We start from the raw sequence: 24,793 nt of genomic DNA on the forward strand, positions 1-24,793 counted from the left end.
TGGATCTATTTCCAACTCTATTATTGGCTGCTTCTCACATCTTCAGATGTTAGCACCAATCAGATGATATCATTAACTTAAGGGATGCAATATTACAGTTAGACTATTCTTTGCTCTGTTCTATCACTGATGGTCTTCAGCTGTTCTTCTCTATACAGAAAGAATATATTGGCTTTTTCAGTTCATAGTCCCAATGGCTACCTCAGTTATTCGTGATTCATATCTAGCTCATAGGGAGTCAGTCAAATAAGCTCTTAAGAATGGTGTCTTTTGGATCTCCTTTGCTTCTACCTTTGTGCTGTTCCTTCACCCTAGTCTACTGACTTGGACGTTAACCATTCCTTTCAATTCCTTTCCACTCCCACCGTGCCAATTATAGTCTATGCAAATCTTTTCCCATGGACCAGATTGAAAGAAGCCTGATGAGATTAAAATCTCTTTGATCTACCTCTCAATGGTATTTAGTCCCATCGAACCTCTTTCTTCCCTACATTATTATATAACATTTCACCTCTGTTTTATTTCCCCCAAATAGATTATAAATTCCTCCTTGGTGAGGGCCAAGTCTTCCTTTTATTCTCCATAGTTACCCTTTATTTATTCTTTCAAAGTACCCTAGATCAGGCACAAATTGAAAACAAGGCAAAACAAAGGAAAAATCTGGAGTGTCTTGCAAAGTCAATAGTTATATCTTTAAATGTCTAAGATGGCCAGAACCAGCATGCCACTCTGGCCATTTTCAAGCCATGCCATTATGTATATGTATATACACATACACACATACACATACACATATACATATACATATTCACATGCACATATACATACACATATACATGTATATATAATTTATATATATAACATACATATGTAATAATGAAAACTATATAAACGAAAAAATCCCTAGAAGGAAGTGGAATCTCAAATAACAGAAAAACCAGTGAATATTTTGGAAAATAGATAATGAAACATACATCCTCTCACTTGACAAAAAGTTGTGGGATAAGTAGGATAGAGTGTTATATGCTTTGTCAGACATAGTGTCTGCATTCACTGTTTTTGCTTAATTGTTTTTCTTTAATACAGAGGAAGTTTCAATCTAAAGGGAAGTGGTATGGGGAAGAATGATGTAGAGACAAGAAAGACAATAAAGCATTTTATTAAAAGAGCAAAAAATACTAAGTTTAATGGAGGAAGATAGGCTGATAAGTATACGATTGAAGAAAACGGTGTGGTTGAAAGTGTGTGATGTTTATCCTTATTTGTTCATTCCTTCAACAAGCCTTTATAAAGTGCCAGGCACTGTGCTAGGGGATACAAAAAATAAGAAAGAAGAAAAAAGGAGGAGGAGGAAGAAGAAAGGGAAGATTAGGCGAAAGCAGTGGAGCAAGAAGGAAAAAGAGCAGAAGGAGAACAAGGAAGAGAGGGAGGAGATAGAGGAGGAGGAGGAAAAGGAGAAAGAGGAGTTAAAGGGGAAGAATAAGGAGGAGGAGAAAGAGGAAGAGAAATAATTCCTGTCCTGCCCTCAAGGAACTTTCACCTAGGGGAGTGGGGGAGAGGGGAGAGAAAGTCATCTGAAACAGTTGATTTATATCATCAATAATAAAAAGAAATGAAGTCATTGCTAGTAATGCAGGTCTGATATTACAGTTATTCTGCACTGGTTGGTATAGAAACACCTGGTGTATGTGCACAGAAGGGAAGTTCACGTTGGGTGTGAGAGCTTTGTCTATTGACTTTTAGGAGCATTAGAACCAACATACTGAGCTTCTTATGCTAGGTTCTGGGGTGCCATGTCTTAGGAAAAGATGTTGACAAGTTAGAGGACAACCTGGTTGGTGAAGGAGTTGGAGTTCAAACCCTAGTCAATCCATTTAAAGAAACTGGGGATGGGAGGCAGCCTGTTGCAGTGGTAAGAACATTGGATTTAGAAAAGGAATCCTGTGTTCCAATTCTATCTTTGCAACATACTACCTGTATAACCTTGGGCAAGCCACTTTAACCTCCCTGGGTCTCAGTTTCCTCATCTGTAAACTGATATATGGAATCAGGCTACATGACCTCTAAAGTCCCTTCCAGCTCTAAATCCTTAATCCTATGGTTAGGACCAGGGAGAAGAAAGATTTAGTGTTTAGGGGGTGGAGAGGATATGAGGACTATCTACAAGTATTTGAAGGATTGTCATGTAGAAAATGGAAAACCTTTTCTGCTTGAAGGCAGAATTATTAACAATGGGTGGAAACTGCAGAAATACAGATTTATATTCAATAGAAGGAAAAATTTCCTAACAACTAGAAATGGAATGGGCAGCCTCTAGACCCATCCCTGGAGGTTGTCAGGTAGAAGATGGATAGAGTAGCCAGTTTTTAAAGATGCTACAGAAGGGAATTGATAACATCTGAAATTCTGTGGATCCGAGATTTGATCTGTGCTATACCAGGGGGAATAGGAGGTGGTGGGAGTGGAAAGTTGCGGTATCTTGGAGCAAGCAGCCAGGTTTACTTTACATTTTCTCCCTTATCTTAATAAAATACTTTCTCCAAGTATGCATTCAGGAACATTCCAGTAGGGTCCAATTTTTCCCGGATAGCACAGAATTTCTGAAATGATGGATACATCTCCTCAAAGTCTTTCCGAGTACAGGTGTGTGCCTAGAGAGGGGAGGGGAGCCAAAAAGACATCAGCAGCAGATAGAGTTGTAGTAGTGATACACAGATACATGCTTACACATCTGCATGAATGTGTTAGGTCTCACTAAATAATACATGACTAATAGTGTAATGTAAATATATGGCAGTAACTTGCAAACACTTTATGTATCTTATCTTATTTGAGACTCACAACAACCCCATTGGTATATAATTCTGAGACATCTTGATGGGCTAACAATATAAAAACCTCCCAACCACCCAATGACCTAATATTAGAAAGTCCTCAATCCCTATTGAAAGAGGAATAAAATATAACAAACCATGAAAGGACTTGGTAAAGCTCTTATCCACTTTCTAAAAACTATTTATTGTCCTTGGATAAGAGATCTGCAATTTTGTCTAAAAAGACTTCTTTCACAACTGTAAAAGTACTTGGTCATTTCTTTATGTCTTCTGCCCTTGAACAGGGGATATTTTCTTGTAATAAATCCTTCTAACTTCATTCCAAATAATCCCTCTTTTCTCTTTTGACTGATCCCTCTTTTCCCCTACCTCCTTTCATGAAATGCTTTCTTTATCTATCCTAAATTGCCACACAATGCAACTCATTGGCTATGTACCCTAAAGCGGGTCTGAATATTGTACACATAAACAGCAACATTGTGTGATGATTAACTTTGATAGACTTAGCTTTTCTTTTTTTTTTGCTTTTTGGAGGGGGGTAGGGCAACTGGGGTTAAGTGACTTGCCCAAGGTCACACGGCTAGTTTTTGTGTTAAGTGTCTGAGGCCGTATTTGAACTCAGGTCCTCCTGACTCCAAGGCCGGTGCTCTATTCACTGCGCCACCTAGCCGCCCCTAGACTTAGCTTTTCTCAGCAATACAATGATCCAAGACAATTCCAAAAGACTGGTGATAGAAAATGCTATCTACATTCTGAGAAAGAATTGATGGAGTCTGAATGCAGATCGAAGCATACTATTTTCACTTTTTTTGTTTTTTCTTTCTCGTGATTTTCCCATTTTGTTCTGATTCCTCTTTCACAACATGCATGACCAATGTAACCAATGTTAACATGATTGTACACATATAGCCCATATCAGATTGCTTGTTGTCTCTGGGAGGGAGAGAGGGAAGGAAGGGAGGGAGAAAATTTGGAAATCAAAATCTTACAAAAATGAATGTTGAAAATTATCTTTACATTTAATTGGAAAAAAGTACTATTAGAGTGCATCTGGAAGGTTATAAAAACTAAGTTCATATCCTAGAGAGCTGATGTTGTTATCATCAAGTTAGCAATCTTCCTTAGCATGCTAACAGATGTCTTTTCTTTTGGTTTGGCCTCCTATCTTTGACTCATCAGACCCCACTCTGGTGGGAACACTTCTCCCAAGACATCCTGTTCCTCCTGTTTGAGAATTCCCCAACAAGAGGGAAAAGCAAGAGCCACAGAAGAAGCAGGATGAACGTGGAGTGAGGAGGAACTTCAGAATCTGTGATTTCATTGCTGTGGGAGGACTCCCACTGGGAAACTCTCCACTGACAGAGTGGTCATCTGCAGAGTCTTGGAGAATTGCTTGGGGGCATTAAGAGCTCAACTGATTCTTACCATAAATGTCAGAGGACTTGAACCCAGATCCTACTGACTCCAGGGTCTACCTCTATCCATTAAGCAGCACTGCCTCTTCTTAAACTGACATTTACATAATGGTTTGGAAAGCAGGTTAACAGATGATCTCATTCAAGCCTCACAACAATCCTACTTAGGTAGACACTGGTGGGTATTATTATCCCCATTTTCCAAAAGAGAAGACTGAGGTGGGAGAAGTTAATTAATACATCTAGAGCCACAGATTTGAAACCAGCTTTTTTGACTCCAAGTCCAATACTCTACTTACCTCCAAAGAAGAGAGCTTCTTAAGGAATTAAAAAAATAATTGTAAATGTCTCCTATCTTCCCTGTCTTGATGGATCATGTGGGTCACATGGTTAAGGGAAATTGGGTTTTAAAAACAAATAGATTTTTCTGCCTTTTGGCATATTTTGCTATTGTAGGTGTATTGTTTTGGGTTTTGCTTTTGTTTGAGTAGAAGTCAAAGGGATATGGCTTCTCCTTAAATTTAGTTAATATTTTAAAGTTGCTTTTCATTTAAGCAAAACCACATTTTGCTTGGAGCCAGAAAGCTTCCCAGGAAGTGCTTTCAGGTCCTGAGTTGTTCAATCAGCACCGTGTCCATACCTTGGCCCAGTGGGGCCTCCCTCCGACCTTCTTCATGATGCGCTCATAGGCCAGCCAGTAGTCTAGACGGGGAACATCCTTTCCATAGGGCCTACAAAACACATTGAGGTCAATGAGCACACACTCCAGCTCTTACTCTTGTTGGCATTCAGTAGAACCAGGAGAATGAACACTTTTAAAAAATCCCTTTGTCCCACACCAAGAACTATTTAGGACTTAGTTATAGAAAACTTGGTTATAGAAAACTGCTTTCCAAATCATAGGCCATTAGAGACCTAGTTTAAAAAAGAAATCTGGAAATCTTCTCTCCTACTGGTATACTGTGAACTTCAATTTCCTGGAGCTATAATCTATATCCTGTAAGATATACATTCTCAAGATTTTAAGGGATTAAGGCATTACTATTTTTGTGAAGGCCTGCTTTTGTGCACTAGATTAAATGGACCTCAATAGCTTAATGTTGTTGACGAAACTCTAGCTCTAGGGCAGAATTTGTGGGCTGAGATCCTGATAACTATCCTGTAGCTAGCACACTATTATTGTGCCTGATCACTTCATCCTCTCACCTGCCACCTACTCTCAGGTGCAAGCTTCATTTTCTTATCCAGCCCCTTCCTCCAATCACATAGCTTTCCATCAATCTTCTGAGAATATCAGCGTTTTGGTAATTATCCAGCTGATTTTGTGTTAAATAGTTGTGAGTCAGTGAACCAACCACCACTTATTAAGCTCATATTTTGTGCAGGCCCCAGGCCTAATCCCTGGGGATACGAACACAAAAGCAAAAACAGCTTAAATTCTAACTGGAGAGACAACATGTGCATATGAGGAGGTGATCTCTGAGAGTTCACTTTAAGAGAAAAAAATGTTGATGAGTTGTCTGATTTGACAGTTCATTAGTCTGGGGGCATAGGCCTGACTCAAGGTTCTAAATCATGTCTGGTATGGACTTCTATTTTGAGACAGCACTTGCTCATTTACAGGCTGTGGAAATCTGGAGTAAATGGAAAATACAATTGGCTTCAGTGATTTCCATATGGAGAATTTAAGAATTGGGGAACTAAAGGTTTATAACTGGGGAAAAAAAGAGAACTAAAGTTTATGACTGGAGAAATTTGGACACCATGGACTCCATGATTATGAGAAAGGAATACTTTATATGATTATAGACAGAGGATAAGAATTTGATTACTAACTATAAATTAAAGCATTATCTTTTGTAGAGAGAACACTACTGTTGAACCAAGAAAAATAACAAAAAGAGGAGAAAGGTAAAATAGTTTTCAAAATTACATTTCAGAATTATAAAAAAAACCAGACCATAACTCCCTCTCCACTGTCACTTGTTGTCAGGTACATAGGTTGGCCAATGAAAGGCTGGATTATTCTCTATTATTGCCTATTGCTGAGAAGAAATAGAAAAAATATACTTTCTCCTCTATTATGACTTACTGCTGATAATAAGAAATAGAGAGAATATATTCTTTCTAATATGATTTGCTGCTGAGAAAAGAAAAGATAAGAGACAGAATATATATGACTGTACTGTTATATGTTGTTGCTGAGAGGTAGAGGAGACTAGAGCACACAGAAGATACTTCTCTACATTGCCACCTGTTGTGGAGAAGAGTCCTGAAAAGGAGTAGACTTGGAGAGACTTTTACTCACTTTAGAATAAAGATCTTGACTTTTTTCCTAAAAAAACGAATTGTGCTTCCTCAGCTGAAGGCATCAGCTAAATCTGAAGCTATAAGGGATAGATACTTTAGCTGCTATTAAGGAATAAGCCCGACTGAACAGCATAACAGCATAGAAGCAGAGCGTGAAAGAAGCAGCCCATTGGATTAACTGGACTGGCTGAGATACTATGAACCTCATTTAGTGAGATGTTTTTAAGCACAATGTGTATCATGTCAGCTTAGCAATGGAAGTATCTGTCGAAGAAACTATGTTTATCAGGGAACTTTTATGGAATTTGTGAAACTGAAAGAAGACACCAAAATTTGTAGTTTCAAAGTTGTGAGTTGTCCTTTTGTGGTTCCTACATAGGTATCCTGAGACTTTGAATGCGTTTTTCACTCCCCCTCTGACACTGTATATGTTGGTGGAAGAATGCAACTGAGATGTATGGATGAATGTAATGTAAATATTATGTTTACTTTACATTCAGTGAATGTTTTGGTTACAACTAATTTGAGTGTTTAGTGACTTCTTAATGATTGATAGTACAGTAGAAGTTCATAAGCTAAGGTGGTGACAGTCAATGATAAGGATTTTCCCAGGACCTGGACACTTAGAGTAGCAGCCACATTTGTGGAACTGTGGGGAACCACTTCAAACTGCTGATGGGTGGAGGCCACAGGGGTGGAAGGTGAGCCAGCCCCTCCCTAGGGAGAGAAAGTCTAGGGATATTTGGAAATCAGGGGCATGAGCAAACTTCAAGCACATGAGCATATACAGGAGATAAAATTAATATAAGGTTTGGATATGCTTGGCTGGTTGGTTGGTTAATTGATTGTTGTTCTTTGTTATTGAAAAGGACCAAAATGATATCACTGTGTTGGAGACATGGTGTGTCTGTGGTTGATCAGACCAATACAAGCTCAGAAGGCTCTACCACAGACAGGAACATTTGGAGTGGAGATGTCTCTAAATTTGTGCATGTAACATTTCAGCTACTAATTCTGCTTCACTCATAGAGAACTGCATCTTCCTTGATGGTGGCATGCCATGCTGGGTGGTCCTTTGCCAATGTCTCCCATGTCATGCAATTTATTCCAAAATTCTTCAGAGAGACCTTGAGAATGTCTTTGTATCACTTCTACTGACCTCCATGTAAGTGCTTGCCTTACGTGAGCTCTCTGTAAAATAGTCTTTTAGGCAAATGTACAAATGGCATTCAAAACAGCCAGCCCATTGGATCTGTACTCCGCAATAGTGTTTGAGAGCTTGGCACTTTAGCTGAAGAAAATACCTCAGTGTTCTTGCTAGGTGCTTCAGAATCTTCCTAAGACAGTTCAAATGAAAGTGATTCAGTTTCCTGGCTTAGGGCTGGTAGACTGCCCAAGTTTCACAGGCATAAAGCAATTAGGTCAGCACAATGGCTCTGCAGCCCTTCAGTTTGGTAGAAAGTCTAATTCTTCTTCTCTCCTACCCTTTCCTTCGGAATCTCCCAAACACTGAGCTAGCTCTGTCAATGCAGGCATCAACCTTATTATCAATGTGTACATCCCTGGAAAGTATACTGCCAAGGCAAGCGAACTTGTCCACAGAATTCAATGTTTCTCCACGTTCTGTAATTGATGGTTCCACATATGGATGGTGCAGCGCTGGCTGGTGGAGAACCTGTGTTGGTGTTTATTGTTAGGTCAAAACTAGCACAAGCAGCAGAGAATCAGTCCATACCTTTGTTTCATCTAAACCTTGTGCACTGAGTGTACAAATCATCTGCAGACAAAAAAATAATGTGTACCAATTCTCCCTCCATTTTAGTCTTGCTTTGTAACCTTTTCAAGTTGAATAATTTACTGTCAGTGCAGTAAGTAGCTAACCTGGATGCCATTTTCATCCTCATTGAACGTGTGTGACAACATTGCTGAAAACATCATGCTAAAAAGCAAGAGAGCAAGCACACGGCCCTGCTTCCCTCCACTGGTGACTGGGAAAGTTTGAGGGCATCATCCATTATTCAGAATCTGGGTAAGCATGTGGTCATGAAACTGACGTACAATACTGATGAACTTCGCCAAATTTTGCCATAGTTTTCCACAAGTCTTTACAAAGGACAATATCAAAGGCTTTGGTCTGATCGATGAACAGACCTCTGTTCTCCTGACATTTCTTCTAGAGTTGTCAGATGGCAAACACCATATTGATTGCTCCTTGGCCCTTTCTAAAACCACACTGATCTTCAGTTAGATGACCTTCTTCCAGGTGAAGGATCACCTATTAAGGAGGGCTCTGGCAAGAATCTTGCCAGCAATGACTAAGAGAGAGACTCCCCCTCCCCCTGTGATTATTGCAGGACAATTGGTTTCCTTTACCTTTATAGAGATGGACAATGGAGGCATCCTCGAACTCCTGGAGGATAATCTCCTCTTGCCATATAAGCTGGAAAATTTCAGTCGGCTTTTATATGAGCAATGGACCCCCTGCCTTGAAAATCTCAGCTGGAATAGAATCAGCACCAGGTGCTTTGCCACAGTTGAGGAGCCTAATGTCATTCAAAACCTCTTCTTCAGTAGGAAGTTCAGCTACAGAGGGATTGACTTCAACCTGAGACACACAGTCAATGGCTTCATCATTGACTGATGATGGTCTGGTTAACACTATGGAAGAGTTCAGTCCATCTCAATAGGATTGTGTTCTTATCACTAATCAATGTGGCTCCATCAGCACTGAGTAGTTGAGATACACGATAGGTCTCTGACCCAAAAATACCCTTCAGGGCATCATAAAAGTCTTTTGGATGGTTACCAACCATGTAAAACTAAAGTTCACCTGACTTTTTACTGAACCAAGAATCCTGGATCTCTCTAATCTTTGCTTGTAATCTACTTTGGATGGAGTTAAACACCGCCTTCTTGGAGATGAATGAACCATCTTGCTGATAAACCCTGTGGAGTTCTCAGATTGTTTTTGCTTTTGTTGTTTTTGTTTAGCAGCTCCTGAATTTCCCCATCATTTTCTTTTCTTTTTTTTTTTTGGAGGGCAATTGGGGTTAAGTGACTTGCCCAAGGTCACATGGCTAGTAAGTGTTAAGTGTTTGAGGCTGGATTTGAACTCAGGTCCTCCTGACTCCAGGGCCGGTGCTCTGTTCACTGTGTGCCACCTAGCCACCCCTTTTCCCCATCATTTTCATCAAATCAGTCTTGATACTTGCCAGTGTTCAGGCCCAGATGAGCAAATGCAGAGTAAATCTCTGAAAGCTGTCCACTCCTTTTCTGCTCCACTGTTGCCGACAGTGTGTTGGTTCAGCTTTCCCTCCAAATTAGTGACAAACTTCTTGCTTGGAGAAGTTGACGTTGTCTTCTAGTGGTTATCTTGCCTTGGGATAGCAGGTTTTGTTGAATGCAAATATTTAGCTTGGACAAGACAGGTTTATAATCAGTCCAGTTCTTTCCACCATACGGCGCTTTCGTCATTCTTACATCCCGTCTGTCTCTTCTCCTTGCAATGACACAGTTTTCTAAAGGCCAATACTTGTTGCCAGAGTACAGCCACAAAGTTTTATTGCATTTAGGTAAACAGAAGACAGTGTTGGTGATGACAGGTCATGCATGAGATGCAAATCTTTATTAGTAAGTAATGCTGTTGCTATTTCCAGCTCCACTCCTTCTAAGGATTACCTGCCATATCTGATAGAATGTGCCTATTCCGGCACTAAGGTCACCCAGAATTATAAGCTTGCTTTCTCTGGCACACTGATGATGATGGTCTCCAGTCTTCATAAAAGTTTTCTTTGACTTCATCAGGGTTCGTCATGGGAACATATGCACTAATGACACACTGCAAGTGGCAATCGCATTTTCATGATCCTGTCATTTACTCCTTTTGGTAGGCATAGGCAAGCTTGTTGACTAGATCAGTTCTGATTGCAAAACCTACGCCAGCTTCACAACACTTCTCGTCACAGCAATTACTCCAGAAAAAACGTGTATCCAGCTCTGACTTCAGTAAGCGGGCCTTTATTTGCCAGCCTTGTTTCATTCCGGGCTGCTATTTGGATGTGATACCTGCTGAGTTCTCTTGAAACAAAAGCTATTCGTATTTCCGGTCTATTGGATTTCGTGTTGTCCATAAGTGAGTACACATTCTACGTACAGATGATAAGTGGAATCATCTTTGCAAAAGTTTTTGTACATTTTTTTTGTGTTTCAACTGTAGGGTAGGATCCCTGCCTGTGGCAGTAAGCAGGCCAGGGTTGGGTGAAGCAGAGAATTCTTAGCCCCTGCCTGATGCTAGGAGGTGAGTGGTATAGTCCTTCAAAGAGGCTGCTTAGATACCCAAGGGGCTGCTGAATCCCACTATAACTTCAGACCAGTGAGAAGATGACCCTATGACCTGGGTCACCTGTGTGCAGGGCTATGACTACACATCCCAGTGTATCTGCACCTGCTGTTTCACCACTTGCCTGTTGCCACAGGACTTTGAGGTAGATAAAAATGGTACAGAACTATGGGTGAAGTATTGATTCACATATAAATTGTATTTAAATGAGGCAGAGTTGCTCAAAGCCATCAGCCTCACTCTCTTCCAGCATCATCAAAGTCTAGTGCAAGACAAAAGTCAGGATAACTGGTGATGACCTGGGATACAGTGGATGTCTAACTGGGATGGTTAGACATGACCAAGCTCTAAGAGCTCCATAGCACTCACTTCAGTCTATTTTGTAGCCACTGGAACAAATCGTTATCATCTACTCATTCTTCCAGGGGATGTCTTCTTAGGGTAGACACTCCCCTAACTCACTGATGAGTTTGAGACTCCTTGGTTACCCTCAACCTGGTTTAGCCATCTGCCAAGTTAACCAGGGTGTGGCCACTGCACATGATACATACAGCTTCTTGGAGACACAGGTGAGAGTTAGGTGAATCAGGTGGACACTGAAGGTGGAAAGTAGCCAGAGATACTGGTCTTCCCTGAACATAACCTACACCCTGATATGAACTAGCAGGTGACAGGTCAGGAAAAGTTTCTTGAAGCAGGTGGCATTTGAGATGAGTCTTGAGGGGAGTGTAAGAGGCAGAAGTAAGGAGAGATCACATTTCAGGAAAGAAAGATGGCAGGAGCCCAGGCAGGTGCAGAAGCAAGCACAATGTGTACAGGACAGTAAGTGGACCAGTGAAGTTGGAACAAAGATTTTGAGGAAGGGAGGAAAGTGTAAGAAGACTGAAAACGTAGGAGGGGGCCAAGTTGTGAAGAAAACGAAATGTCCAACAGGAGAGTTTATATCTGAACCTAAAAGTACTAGGGAACCCCTGAAGTTGGGGGATTGGTAACATGATCAGAGCTGACCTTTAGAAAAGTCACTTTAGTGGCTGCATGGAAGAAAGCTTGGAGCGGAAAGAGGTTTGAGGCAGGGAGAACAAAAACATATTTCCTGGCACATGGGAACAAAAGCTCCCTAAAGCTTAGTACAGTTCTTGGCACAGAGTAGGTCCTTAATAAATGCTTATTGATTTGACTTGGAGGCACTGATTATAGATGGCCTTCTCAAGGAGCTTAGTCATGAGAAGGGAAGAGAGGTGCAGGATGTTAGCAAGGATGGATGGGTCAGGTGAAGGTTTTTCTGAGGATGGGGAAGACACATAGATGTTTGTAAGCAATGGAGAAGCCAGGAGGGAGTGACTGAAGATTAATGAGAGTAGTGAGCACAGAAGGATCACTTAGCTGGACATCAGATGAGGTGGGTTCTCTTGTGCATGCAGAGGGACTTTCTCCTTTGGCAAGGAGAAGAGTCAGCTCCTCATGTAAGATAAGGGTGATGGAGCAATAGAGGTGGAGGGCATCCAAGTAATATGGGATGAGGAAGAGGGGAGAAGAGGGGGTTCTCGGAGAATGGCTTCAGCTTTTTTAGTGAAGTACAAGGCCAGGGACCCTCAGCTGAGAGGCTGGGGGAAGGGGAACCATAGGAGTTTGGAGGAAAGATGAGCAGGTCTGAAGAATGCTCTGGTTTGGCATCGTGAGTTAATTAGGAAGATGTAACAGGATTGCCTTGCCATAGCGAGTTCCTAATTCAGATTACGTAACATAAACTCACAATGGATCCAGTCAGCATTGGTTCATGATTTTTTCCTAGCTTCATTCATTGGAGCAAAGACAATGATGGTGGAAAAGATGCTGTGAAGGTGAAAACAACAGAATTTGGAAACCAAATGGATATGTGGTGAAGAAGAGAGAGGAGCCCTGTACAACTAGCAGCATTTGCATATGGGAGAGAGCAAACCATGCCCGGCAGCACATATAAACTAAATATGCCTTCATAGATCCTTTTTAATTTTATTTTTTAGTACAGGAGAGATGAAGAAGGGGAACTGGCATCAAGGAGAGGAGCTTAACGGGGGTGTTAGCCTATTTTAACTCATTCTTCTTGCTAAGTGCTAAGCTCTGTTGTTTCTTTGCTTCCATCAAATGAGATAAAATGTATAAAACACTTGGAAAACTTCAAGTGCTATATAAATACTAGCTATTGTGTGGCAGCTATGTAGTGCAATGTATAGAATGCTGAGCTTGGAGCCAGGAAGACCTGAGTTCAGATCTGGTGTTAGCTACATACTAGCTGTGCCCCCCAGGCAAGTCACTTAACTGCTGACCTCTTCCATTTCCTCATCTGTAAAAAGGGGGTCACAACAGCACCTACCTCCCAGGATTGTTGTGATAAATAGGAGATAATCTTTGTAAAGTGCTAGTAGTATCTGGTACACAGTAGGCACTGAATAAATGCACTTTCTCTTTCTCCTCCTAAAGAACTGCAAGTACTTTCAATGTCCTCTAACTTAAGCACCCTAGGGAAAAGTCCCAGTCATCCAGCCCCACTTAAGGTTCTGTAACGTGTAAATGTTTATGTGTGCATCTGCAAGTATTTAAGCAATTGGCTCTTCTTGAGTTAGGGGACTGTCAGTGCTGGCTGTCTGAAGGATGTCTCCATTGCTCCCATGTGAATACTAAACACTCCTAAGTCCACTGCTATAACTCTGGGCACTGTGCTATGGACCAAAAAAAAAGTCACAGATCAACAGCCTTGCTCTCTCTCAGATATGCTGCCTCTGAAGAGAAGAGTGGGCAGCCTCTCATTTATACTGAGACCCAAAGTCATAGGACAGGCTAGAGGGATGCTATCTACATTGCACTTGGCAGCATTCTGTTTTCACTTCCTCTCTTCTTTCCTGTGACCTTGCCATTTGGACTTCTGGGAGAGCAGAGAGATGGGAGAGGCTAGCATGAGCAGAGGTAATATGGAAAGTTGCACTTTTCTGGACTACTGACCAGGTTGAAGCAACCGTGACATTCATGAGGAATGAGGCAAGCAGAGGGAAAATCAGGACCACACGGAAAGCTTCAGGTCCTGGAGCAGAAATACTGACTGGATGCCTTAAGGAAGAAAGAGATCCAGCAGCAAGGAAACGGGCACACATTATGAATTTTCGTTTCTCAAGCTGCTGTCCCCTTTTAATCTGGGATCCTGAGATGGGGAGTGTTAACTTCTCGCTCTTAGCCCACTTTTTTTGGATCCACCATCACAAGATGGGGAACAAATGTTCTTCTACTGTTTATAGTGTGTATAGTCCACATCAAAAGACTGGGAGGGGAAGGGGAGGACTGAATGAGGGAGATGGTTGGAGACAACTGTCTCCATATGGGAGTTTGGGATCTAGTTTCCTTTCCAAGTATTTTTATGTATATGAGTACAACATGCTAAGTCTCTGAATTTATAAACGCAGAGAAGTAAATGGAGAGAACGGAATGCACTGTGGGATGGGGCCTCAGAGCTAGTTATACACAACAGGTTCCATATTTTTATATTTTGAGCAATAGTCCATTGCATCTCTTAAATTAAATTGGAATATGACCAGCAAAGCTGCTTCTGAAATGCAAGGTCGGTGGGAGGGAGCAGCATGGGCCCTTTCAGACAAGTGCCTCCTGGTGGCCAACTGGGATATTGCAACCTCTTAGGATACGGCTCTTCCTTTGGAATGGGCTAGAGACAGTAATTGACAAAGGCAGCTGGTTCAAGTAGAGGGCCACATAGTGGGCAATGCAGACATTGCACCCAACTAACTACAGTCCCTTGTTGGGTAATTAAAAACACATTTTCTTCCTATAGGCTTATGGAAGGCAGCACACAACCAAAAGGGCCCCATCTTGGGGCTTGTGTCACATTGTTGTTCAGTCTTCATCTCCTTGGACATTTAATGCTTTCTCCTGCCTTGACTTTAGAGATATCATGGTTTCCCTACCTTTTCCTCATCTGGAAAAGGGGGATCACATTAGCACCTACCTCCCAGGACTGTTGTGACATTTAGGAGATAATATTTCTGAAGTGCACACTCATACTCCTAATTTTCCTACCTTTTTAACAATTTTTTTCCGTCTCATCTTTTTAAAAAATCTCCTCTACTCCTTAATGTGTGTATTTTCCAAGAGTCTGCTTTTTTCTTGCACTCCCTCCCTTGGCAATTTCATTCACCTTCATGGTTTCAACTCTTACCTCTAGGCAGCCTGCTCTAAAACCTATTATCTGCAGTTGTGACCACGCTTCTGAGTTCTGGATCTGTATCTCAGTGTCCTCCATGATTTCTCTCCCTGGCACCTCAAGCTCAACATCCCAATGGGATGTGGGATCTTCCATTTTAAATCTGTTCTTCTGACTTTAAAATTCCCTTCTATGGCACCACCAATCTTCGTGTCTTCCATGTTTGAAATCTTAAGAGTTATTTCTTCTTTTTCATGCACCAAATCCTGGAAATTTCACTTCTCTATCATCTCTTGAAACTGGGACCTTTCTATTTCCACTGTCACCATCTTGTTATAGGTGAGCTCTCATTATTTTCTTCCCGCACTTCTGCAGGTCTTCTCACCTCTACTCTCTCTGCCTTCCAATACATCCTTCACAAGTCTGCCAGGAAAATATAGCTCTGAACAATTCACTCCCATGCTTCAGTGGCTTCTTATTTCCTGCTGAGCAAAATTCACCTCTCTGCCTGACATTTAGGGCCCTCCACAATTTGGCAATACCCTATCTGGTTCTCCTTTTTGAGACGAAGTAGAAATAGCCCTTCAAATATTTGGAAGTAGCTGTTATATCTTTCTTATATGCTTTAAGTGGGAAGGGAGGGAAGGAAAAGGAAATTCCAAGAAATTCCAAATTCTACACTTGGGAAGAAAAGGAAGCCCTTGTGGTCATTCAGCTGGGTGGTCTTTCATATGTAAGGGATATATTAACTTAACTACAAATAAATCAAGACCTGTGAGCTCCTTTACAAAGGTACCATGAGAATTGGCTTTGTACTGAAAGTTCCTTTATGCCAAAAATGCTAAGGAGAAAAATGAAAAAAGGGAAACATTTGAAATCTAGAATAAAGCCCAGGAAGGGGATTGATTATAATGATATATTCATTTTAAATCTGGCATGGAGGCCATAAAGAAAGGTTTGGATGGGGAGAGACAGAGAGTATATAAAAACTCAAATTCTTACTTTGCTGGCTGATTACCTGATAGAAAGAGAGTTCCCCTTCAATGTTAACTTCAAGACTGAAATAATGATGGTTTTGGGCAAAAAGAGTCCATTTTTGGAGTAATAACAAGTAATGAGAAAAATTTATGTTCTCCCCCTGACCTCTGCACCTTTGAATTCCTAGCTTCCTTCAAAGCTGAGTTCAATTGATCCAATCATTCTGGACAACAATTTGGAACCATATCTATATCCCAAAGAGATCATTAAAAAGGGGAAAGGACCCACGTGTACAATAATATTTTTAGAAACTCTTTGTGTGGTGGCAAAGAATTGGAAATTGAGGGGATGCTCATCAATTGGGGAATGGCTTAAAAAGTTGTTATGTATGAATATAATGGAATACTATTGTGCAGGTGGCTTTCAGAAAAACATGGAAAGACTTACATGAACTGATGCTGAATGAAGTGAGCAGAACCAGGAGAACATTATACACAGTAACAGTAACATTGTGTGATGACCAACCATGATTGACCTAGCTCTTCTTAGTAATGCAACGATCCAAGACAATTCCAAAAGACTCATGATGAAAAATGCTATCCACCTCTAGAGAAAGAATCTGAATGCAGATGGAAGATGTTTTTTCCTTTTGTTCTGTTTCTTTTTTCACAACATGACTAATGTGGAAATAGGTTTTACATGATTGTACTTGTATAACCTATATCAGATTTCTTGCCATCTTGGGGAGGGGGATGGGAGGGAGGAAAGGAGAAAAATTGGAACTCAAAATCTCTTTAAAAATGAATATTGAAAATTATCTTTACATGTAGTTGGAAAAAATAAAATACTATTAATTTTTAAAAAAAGCTGAATGCAAGCACTACATCTTACATGAGGCCCTGATATTGTCTTATTTTTTTATTATTTATATACTCATCATATATTATTTATATTCTCATTTTATGTTTTATATACATACATATTCATATGTGTATAAATGTTTGTCCTTGATAGAATGTAATCTTCCTGAGGACAGGGACTGTTTCATTTTTGTCTTTGTACACTCAGAGTCTAGTCAAAGTTGATGCTTAATAAATACTCGCTAACCATACATTAGTGCACTGCTGACTGAGCCATGAATTGGTCTAGCTACTCTGGAAATAAGTTTGACATTATACCCCAATTATGCTCACCCTCTGAGCCAATGATGCCACTACTGGGCTTATCCCCCAAAAGGCCCAAAGAAAGAAGAAAATTATTCATACATTCAAAAATATTTATAATAGCTCTTTGTGGCAAGAACTGGAAACTAAGGGGTGCTTCACAGGCTCTCTACAATTTGGAGCCTGACAGTCCCAGGGAAGAAGTCTACACAACCCAAAGTTTTTACAGCAGGCAAACATGCCAAGTTAAGAAGAACCAGATTCCTAGACTGCCACAATGTCAGGGCTCAGTCTAAAGTTTGTTGGAAAAATAGATGGACTGGCAGCAACCTCCGTCCCCAGGCTCCTCATTCATCCAGTTCAGAAAATAGAGGACCCAATTCTGGCCCCTCACTCCCACCATCCTGAATTGGGCAGGGGGAGTTTGCAAACACATCACCCTGTACCTGTACATGATGATGTTCATGTAGCAGCTGTCCTTCTGGAAACAGGGACTGAGCAGGATGTTATCTCCTTTAGCAAACCGTACTTCCACAGGGAAATGGGCCACCACATTGGGATTGTTCTCCAGCATGGCCTTCAGCTCCAGCAAGGCCTCCGCTGTCTTTTCACTGTATCCAGGCCATGGGAATAAATAGAATGAGATCAGAGTGTGTTATGTTTCTGTCTCAACCCTGAAGCAGGACCCCCACCTCTCTCACATTGCTGCAAAGGTGACATTCTGGTGCCAGTACCATCCACTGAAACAAGTTGTTATTGTTCAGTTGAGTCTGACTCTTGTGACTGTGTGGACCCTACTGCCCATGAGGTTTTCTTGGCAAGGATACTAGAGTGGTTTGCCATTTCTCTCTCCCAAGAATTAAGAGAAACAAAGGTTAAATGACTTGTCCAGGGTCGTACAGCTAGTGAGTGTCTGAAACCAGATTTGAACTTAGTTCTATGCTGATTCCAGGCCCAGCACTCTCTCCACTGAGCTATCTATCTGTCTCATAGGCACAGCTAAATGACTTGCCCAGGGTTACACAGCTAGTAAGTGTCTGAAGTCAGATTTGAACTCAGGCCTAGCACTTTATGTACTGGGCCACCTAGCTGCCCCATTGTACCTCCTGTTTAAAAAATATATACTATATAGCCACAGGTACCATCACAGGGGTGGTATGGTAATTAAGCAAAATGATTACCATATATGCAAATACCATAGAACCACAAAATGCTATAGAGAAGTGAGCTATTATTAATTATAACATCAGTATTGATATTAACAATAACCAAATCTGAGATGCCTGAATGCCAAGTTTTAGTTACAAGAGAGTTGTTAGTCAGGGGTAGCTTTGTGCAAAGTCTGGCTGGTTGTTTTATTTTATGAAAGACGGGGCAGGAGGGCAAAGGAAGGCTGAGGAAGTATACCTGGACTCCTCAGTCTGTGACATCTGTCTTATCCAGATGTTCCTGGCACATAGTAGGCACTGAATAAATATTCATTGATTGATTGGTCTACTGAGGTTTCAGCTTGATAGAACCTTAGTAGGGGTAGCTAGAGGGCACAGAGTGCTGGGTTTGGAGCCAGGAAGACCTCAGTTAAAATCTAGCTTCAGATATTTACTAACTGTGTGATCCTGGACGAGTTACTTAGCCTCTGTTTGTCTTAGTTTCTTTGTAAAATGAGGACAATACTTTCAGGATTATTGTGAGAATAAAATGAAATTATAGTTTATATTAATATATAATAATGGTGGTTTTCTATAAAAGTTTACAAAGCACTTAGCACAATGGTTAGCACATAGTAGGTGCTTATATGAATGCTTATTCTTGCCTCCTCCCACTCCCTTCCTTTATTGGAATCTGGCTGTGAAGATGCTTTTCTAGGATCCCAAATGTCATTGGCATGAAACTGGTGGGTTTCTGGATGTGTCAGCAAGGGATTTGTGGACAGAGAAAGGAAGCTGGGTTGAGAGGTCAGACTCCGTCTTTACACCATGCGGACTTTGTAGAGTCATTCTCAATAAAGATCGGACCTGCTGCTTGGAGCCAACATCCCTGCAGCATCAGGCAGGGTCCTTGCTGTACTAAACACCTGACAAGGCCTCATAGCCTGAGTGCATCCAAGTGAGGTGAACTCTGCCCTTCTTCCACGCCTCTTGAACTGAGCTATTCATCCAAAATCAGCTTGCCTTCCTCCCAGTGAGGCAGAAAAAGCCTGAGCAAACTCCAGCCACCTGAATCATTTTCACCAGCTGCTATAATTTCCCATGACCTGGATCCATCAGCCTTTCAAGCCATCCCCTTCCCCCTTTGCTTTCTGTCCCTTTCCTCCTACTGTTATTCCTGATGTAAGAGTGAAAAATTAGTGACCCATAAAGACTAGGAATGTGAATGGGAAAATGGCAAAGAGATGATTTCTCCTGGGGGCAATTGCAAGCTTTTTTGGGTTATTCTGCTGTTGTAGCCAGCTCAAAGTGATAAGCAGGGAATGTAATAAGTTAGGAGTGATTAGGAACCAAGTAAGAATCAAAGAAGTAATTCAGAGATATTTTTGCAAGTGAAAATCTGAAACTAAGAGGAAAGAAAGGAGAGAGCCTTCTGTGGGCATTACATTCATCATTTCTTGTTTCATTGCTGGGATTTTTCCTCTCTCCCCTTCCAACAATTTATCATCATGTGAGAATATTTAACAGGGTCAGGGAACATTCCCAGCCACTGGCATCCATCCCCGGTGTCAGTCTCAGACCTGGGAGGTAAGCCTCCTGGCTTCTCCCTTATACATAATAAGCCTTGTTACTTCTGCTGGATGCAATGATCCTGAAGAGGCAACGTACATGGGAATGGCCCAGTCCTGGACGTACTGCTTGAAGCGACACTCATAGTTGAGGATCTTGTAGCTGATATCACTGCTCTCCACTTTGCTGGTGAACAGAAGCCAAAAGAAAAAGCGATTGATCCAGTGCACGAGGCGGGGCAGGAAGGTGCTGGGAACAAACAAGGCATCAGCATTAGGATGCATCACCATGAGACTCATTTCCGGACATTATACAGAGCTTACATACCTTATCTCATCTGAGCCTGACTACAACAGTGTGGAGGTGCTATGGCTGGTATTATCCCATTCTATAGATGAGGAGACAGGCTCAGAGATTTGCCATTGATCACACAGCAGGTATGTCTCAGAGGTAAGACTCCAACCCAGGTCTTTCAAACTCCCAAGTCTAGCACTCTAATCAGTAAACCACACTGCCTTTCAAGATGTCCCAAAGGAACTGGGAGACCCCACAGCAGTAAATTATCACCCTAAGTAAGGAGCCAATAGAATCAGAGGGCAATGTCACTCTCCAGGAAAGCAGAGGTTCCTCTCAGATACGTTCCAAAAAAGCCCCCTGTCCTGTGATCTTCTCAAATTCGTTGGGAGAATTCATCAAATTGATCAGGCTCCCCTCTTATAATACCTGGGAACTCTTCTACTGTCTCTTCCATAACACTCACCTCATCATTAATTTACTGATAGGCAAAGAGGAAGAATTTTGCTGTTGTTGTTGAGTTGTATCCAATTCTCTGTGACCCCATTTGGGGTTTACTTGACAGAGATACTACCCATGTTTCCCCGATAATAAGACCTATCCCCAAAATAAGCCCTCCCCTTACTGTGTAAGATTCCTCTAAAATAAGCCCTCCCCCGAAAATAAGCCCTATTGAGATTGCTACTGTAGTGAAAATGATCTCCTGCGCTACACGCTACATTACGGTACCCTCTGTATGCACCGCGTCCCCCCCCCCCGTGAAACGCACGCTGCGCTCCGAGCTGCATCCAATTAGAGCTGCAGCAGTGAGCGCGTCATCCTATTCTTCCCCAGTGATTTGCTCGCTGGCGCCATTGAGAGCAGTGCCGCGGAGGAGAGCTGAGGCAGGACAACATAAGCCCTCCCCTGAAAATAAGCCCTCTAGTGTTTTTCTTTCCAAAAAAAAAAAATAAGAGTGTCTTATTATCAGGGAAACACGGTAGAATGGTTTGCCATTTCCTTCTCCAGCTCATTTTAAAGATAAGGAAACCAAGGCAAACAAGGTTAAATGGCTTGCCCAGGGTCACACAGTTAGTAAGTATCTGAGGCCAGATTTAAACTCATGAGGAGGAATATTCCTGACTCCAGGCCTGGTCCTTTATCTACCTACTATTTATAAAATATCAATTTACATATACAACAAAGACTTTTTAGTGTCTCTAGTGAAGTCAGCTCTGTGTAAGCTGCTATGATGGATCCAAAGAAAGAGATAGCATGGTCCTGGTCCCCTGGGAGCTTATACCTACACCCACACCCACACCCCCTACCCCCACAAACCCCTACACCTTCCTTTTCCTTCCCATAATAAACTGACATTTGGTTGTGAAGGTATCAGAAAACTAGCAAGGGATAGAGAAGCCTTCAACACAATGCTATGACTGCAAGACTACTCTGGGTAAACCTTCTTTCTGGGTATCACCACACTCCAGTTCTGTTTCAATAACTACAGGAACCTACTCACCCATATAGTAGTAATGGAGAGACAGGGCATGGACTTGATAACAGAGGAGAATCAGTAGGACTCGCTGAGTAAAGATGGAACAGCCTTTTATTCCACAGCTTCATGACTTACTCCCAAGGGTTATTGTTCAGGTAGAGAAAATTAATGGAAGCCTCTATGGGCCTCAGTTTCCTCATTTATAAAACTAGGGATCCTTCCAGCTCTCATTCTGTGATCCTATGATCCCCCCACCCCATCCTGAGCTAGGAGAAGACAAATCTTTAACCCACTTTGTCCTCAGTTAGACCTTATTAAAGGAACTTGGACCCCTTTTCTGGGTAGCAAAAAATTGGAAGAAAAGTTAAGTGCCTATCGATTGGACAATCAGGAAATAAGTTGGGGTGCATGAATGTGATGGAACATCACTTTGTTGTTTAAAGGAGCCAATGTGAAGAATTCAGAGATGTAATCAATAATCAATAAACATTTATTAAGCACCCACTATGTGCCTGGTACTGTGTCGTCTTGCTAAACAAGACTTACATGAACCAATAGTAAAAGAAGCAGAACTAGGAAAAAAACATAGACAATGATTTAATTATATAAATGGAAAGAACAAAACCCCCAAACTGAACACTTTGTAATTATTATGACCAAGCCTGGCCCTAGAGAAGACATAAAAAAATATCCCTTTCTCCCTTCTTTGGAGAAGTGGGGCGCTATGGGTGTGGAATATTGTATATACTCTCAGTTGATGTTTAGATTGATTTTGCTAATAATGTTTTAAAATACATATTAATTTAACTAATTAATATTATCAGTTATACTAATTGATGTCATAGTAATTGCAATGAATAATTAATGTTCTATTAATATTTTTAATTGTGAGCATAATTGCTAATGTTAATATTAATTTAAATAATTATGGGGAAAGGGATATATTTAAAAAATAAAGGTGATTTAAAAATCAAAAGATATAAATAAAAATGAGGTGAAATAAAAAGACAGGATTAGCACATTCCTGTTTTTTTTTTAAAGGTGAGGTTTTGAAGAGTTTTGCTCAGCAGTTAGTTGATTGGTTGGCAGACATAAGAAGGACTGCATTCAGCAGAAAGGCAGTAATAGAAACGCTGCAACTTTGATTTAGGGTTTAATTTATTCCCTGGACATTAAATACTCCACTGACACAAACGCATAAAGCTGTCATGTTGCTAGTAATGAAATTCATGGCCATGAAGAAAGACTCTGATGTGGCATTTTCCATCCTTTTCTTTTTACAATCTATAATCTGGGCGCCCTGAGAGACCTCTATGAGAAATGGAGGTACTTTTTAAGTGCCTGTAATTTGTGAGGGTAGGGAGCAGAGGAGATTTTAGTTGCTGGTGGAAAGTAAAGATGAAGGCTCCTAGTTCCATTTCCTCCCCCAGAGATTTTTGCTTAGGCTGATTTTCAGGGCAACCAAGGTAATGAAGCTGGGGTGGGTAGGGAGAGGTGGCAGGAACTTTCTCACTCCAGTTCCACCCTTTTCCTCTGCAGTTTTGTTAAGTGGGTCCTCAGTACCATTTGAAGGCATCTAGGTGGCACAAGGGATATAGTGCCAGTCCTGGAGTCAGGGGGACCTGAGTTCAAATTCTGCCTCAGAAACTTACTAGTTTAAGACCCTGGGCAAGTCACTAATTTGAAAGGGGCCCACATTAGAAACCAAAGGATGCTACAGGGACCTAAGAGAAGTTTTAAACCATGACTTAGATTCCTCAATTATAAAATGAGGTAGTTGAAAGAGATGACCACTAAGAGTCCTCTAAACTCCAAATCTATCATCTATGACTGAGGGGCTACCAGCAGCAACAGGAGAAAAAGAGTTGTAAAAGATGGACAGTCTGGGGCAGATCAATGTCACAGTGCATAGAACACCAGCATTGGAGTCAGGAGGACCTGAGTTCAAATCTGGCCTCAGACACTTACTAGCTGTGTGACCCTGGGCAAGTCACTTCACTTCTGTCTGTCTCAGTATGCCATCTGCACAAAGGGCATGATAATAATAGCACCTCCCTCCCTCCCAAGGTGGTTATGACCCAAAAGGTCCACATCAGGCCATTGAACTCAAACACATTCTCTTGTCCAGTGAGAGATTTGTAAAGTGCTTAGTATAGTACCTGGAATATAGTAGGCATTTAATAAATGCTTATTCCCTTCCTCTCTGCAAAACCCCTGCTTTAGTTGGTAGTTAAGTTCTTTTTTGAAAAGCCAAATCTCATTTTTCCAAAGGAGAAAGAAAGTGGGGCAGGTAGGTGGCACAGTGCATAGAGCACTGGGCTTGGAATAAGGAAGATTCATCTTCATGAGTTCAAATCTGACCTCAGACATTTACTAGCTATGTGACCCTGGGCAAGTCACTTCACCATTTGCCTCAGTTTCCTTATCTGTAAAATGAGCTGGAGAAGAAAATGGAAAACCACTCCAGTATCTTTGACAAGAAAACCACAAATGGGGTCATGAAGAGTCAGACATGATGTTCAACATTCACTAGATGTGTGACCCTGGGCAAGTAACTTAACCTCAGTTTGCCTTAATCCACTGCAGAAGGAAATGGCAAACAATTACAGTATCTTTGCCAAGAAAACCCTGTGGACAGTGTGGTCTATGTAGTGTTAAATACAGGAAATATGAAAATAAAAAGGACACCTGATTGAAAGAAGTTTATATTCAAACTGGAGAAAAAACACACCTAGAAAGGTAATGACCAGTGAGGAGCACTTTGGTCTTGTAAGTAAAGGTGAGTTTGGCTATTGGGAAGTATATGGACACAGCCCACCCCATCCTAGAACAATGATACAGTAGATTTACTCATGGTTAATGGTTCTAGAACAAGAGACAGGGGATGGGTTGGGAATTGGGGAGGTTGGTAAGGAGAGCATCTGGAGTGGGTGGTCAGGCAGCTGCCAAAGGGTATGTGCAGGAGATTATCAGAGAGGAGGAAGTGGGGTGGAACAGAGCTGGGGCTTTTAGACCCTTTGTTCCTGGCAGAAATGGCAGACTCTTCAACCAGGAATGATCTCAGTCCTACCTGACCCAGA

General features: G+C 41.3%; 1 protein-coding gene across 1 annotated transcript in view; it reads right to left on the minus strand.

Moving 5' to 3' along the window:
- Window positions 1-590: 590 nt before the first annotated feature.
- Window positions 591-24,793, minus strand: part of LOC138148980 (L-gulonolactone oxidase) — a 67,882-nt gene continuing 43,679 nt past the window's right edge. The window contains exons 9-12 of the mRNA XM_069071806.1: window positions 20,042-20,191; window positions 17,672-17,836; window positions 4,890-4,980; window positions 591-2,651 (exon numbers count right to left, since the gene is read on the minus strand). Of these exons, the coding sequence (XP_068927907.1) occupies window positions 2,523-2,651; window positions 4,890-4,980; window positions 17,672-17,836; window positions 20,042-20,191 (535 nt within the window). The 3' untranslated portion in view covers window positions 591-2,522. The remainder of the gene's footprint in view (window positions 2,652-4,889; window positions 4,981-17,671; window positions 17,837-20,041; window positions 20,192-24,793) is intronic.

Source organism: Petaurus breviceps, unplaced genomic scaffold (assembly GCF_028583685.1).
Source record: "Petaurus breviceps papuanus isolate PSGF00001 unplaced genomic scaffold, PetGlider_PUasm1.0 90845, whole genome shotgun sequence".
Lineage (NCBI taxonomy): Eukaryota > Metazoa > Chordata > Mammalia > Diprotodontia > Petauridae > Petaurus > Petaurus breviceps.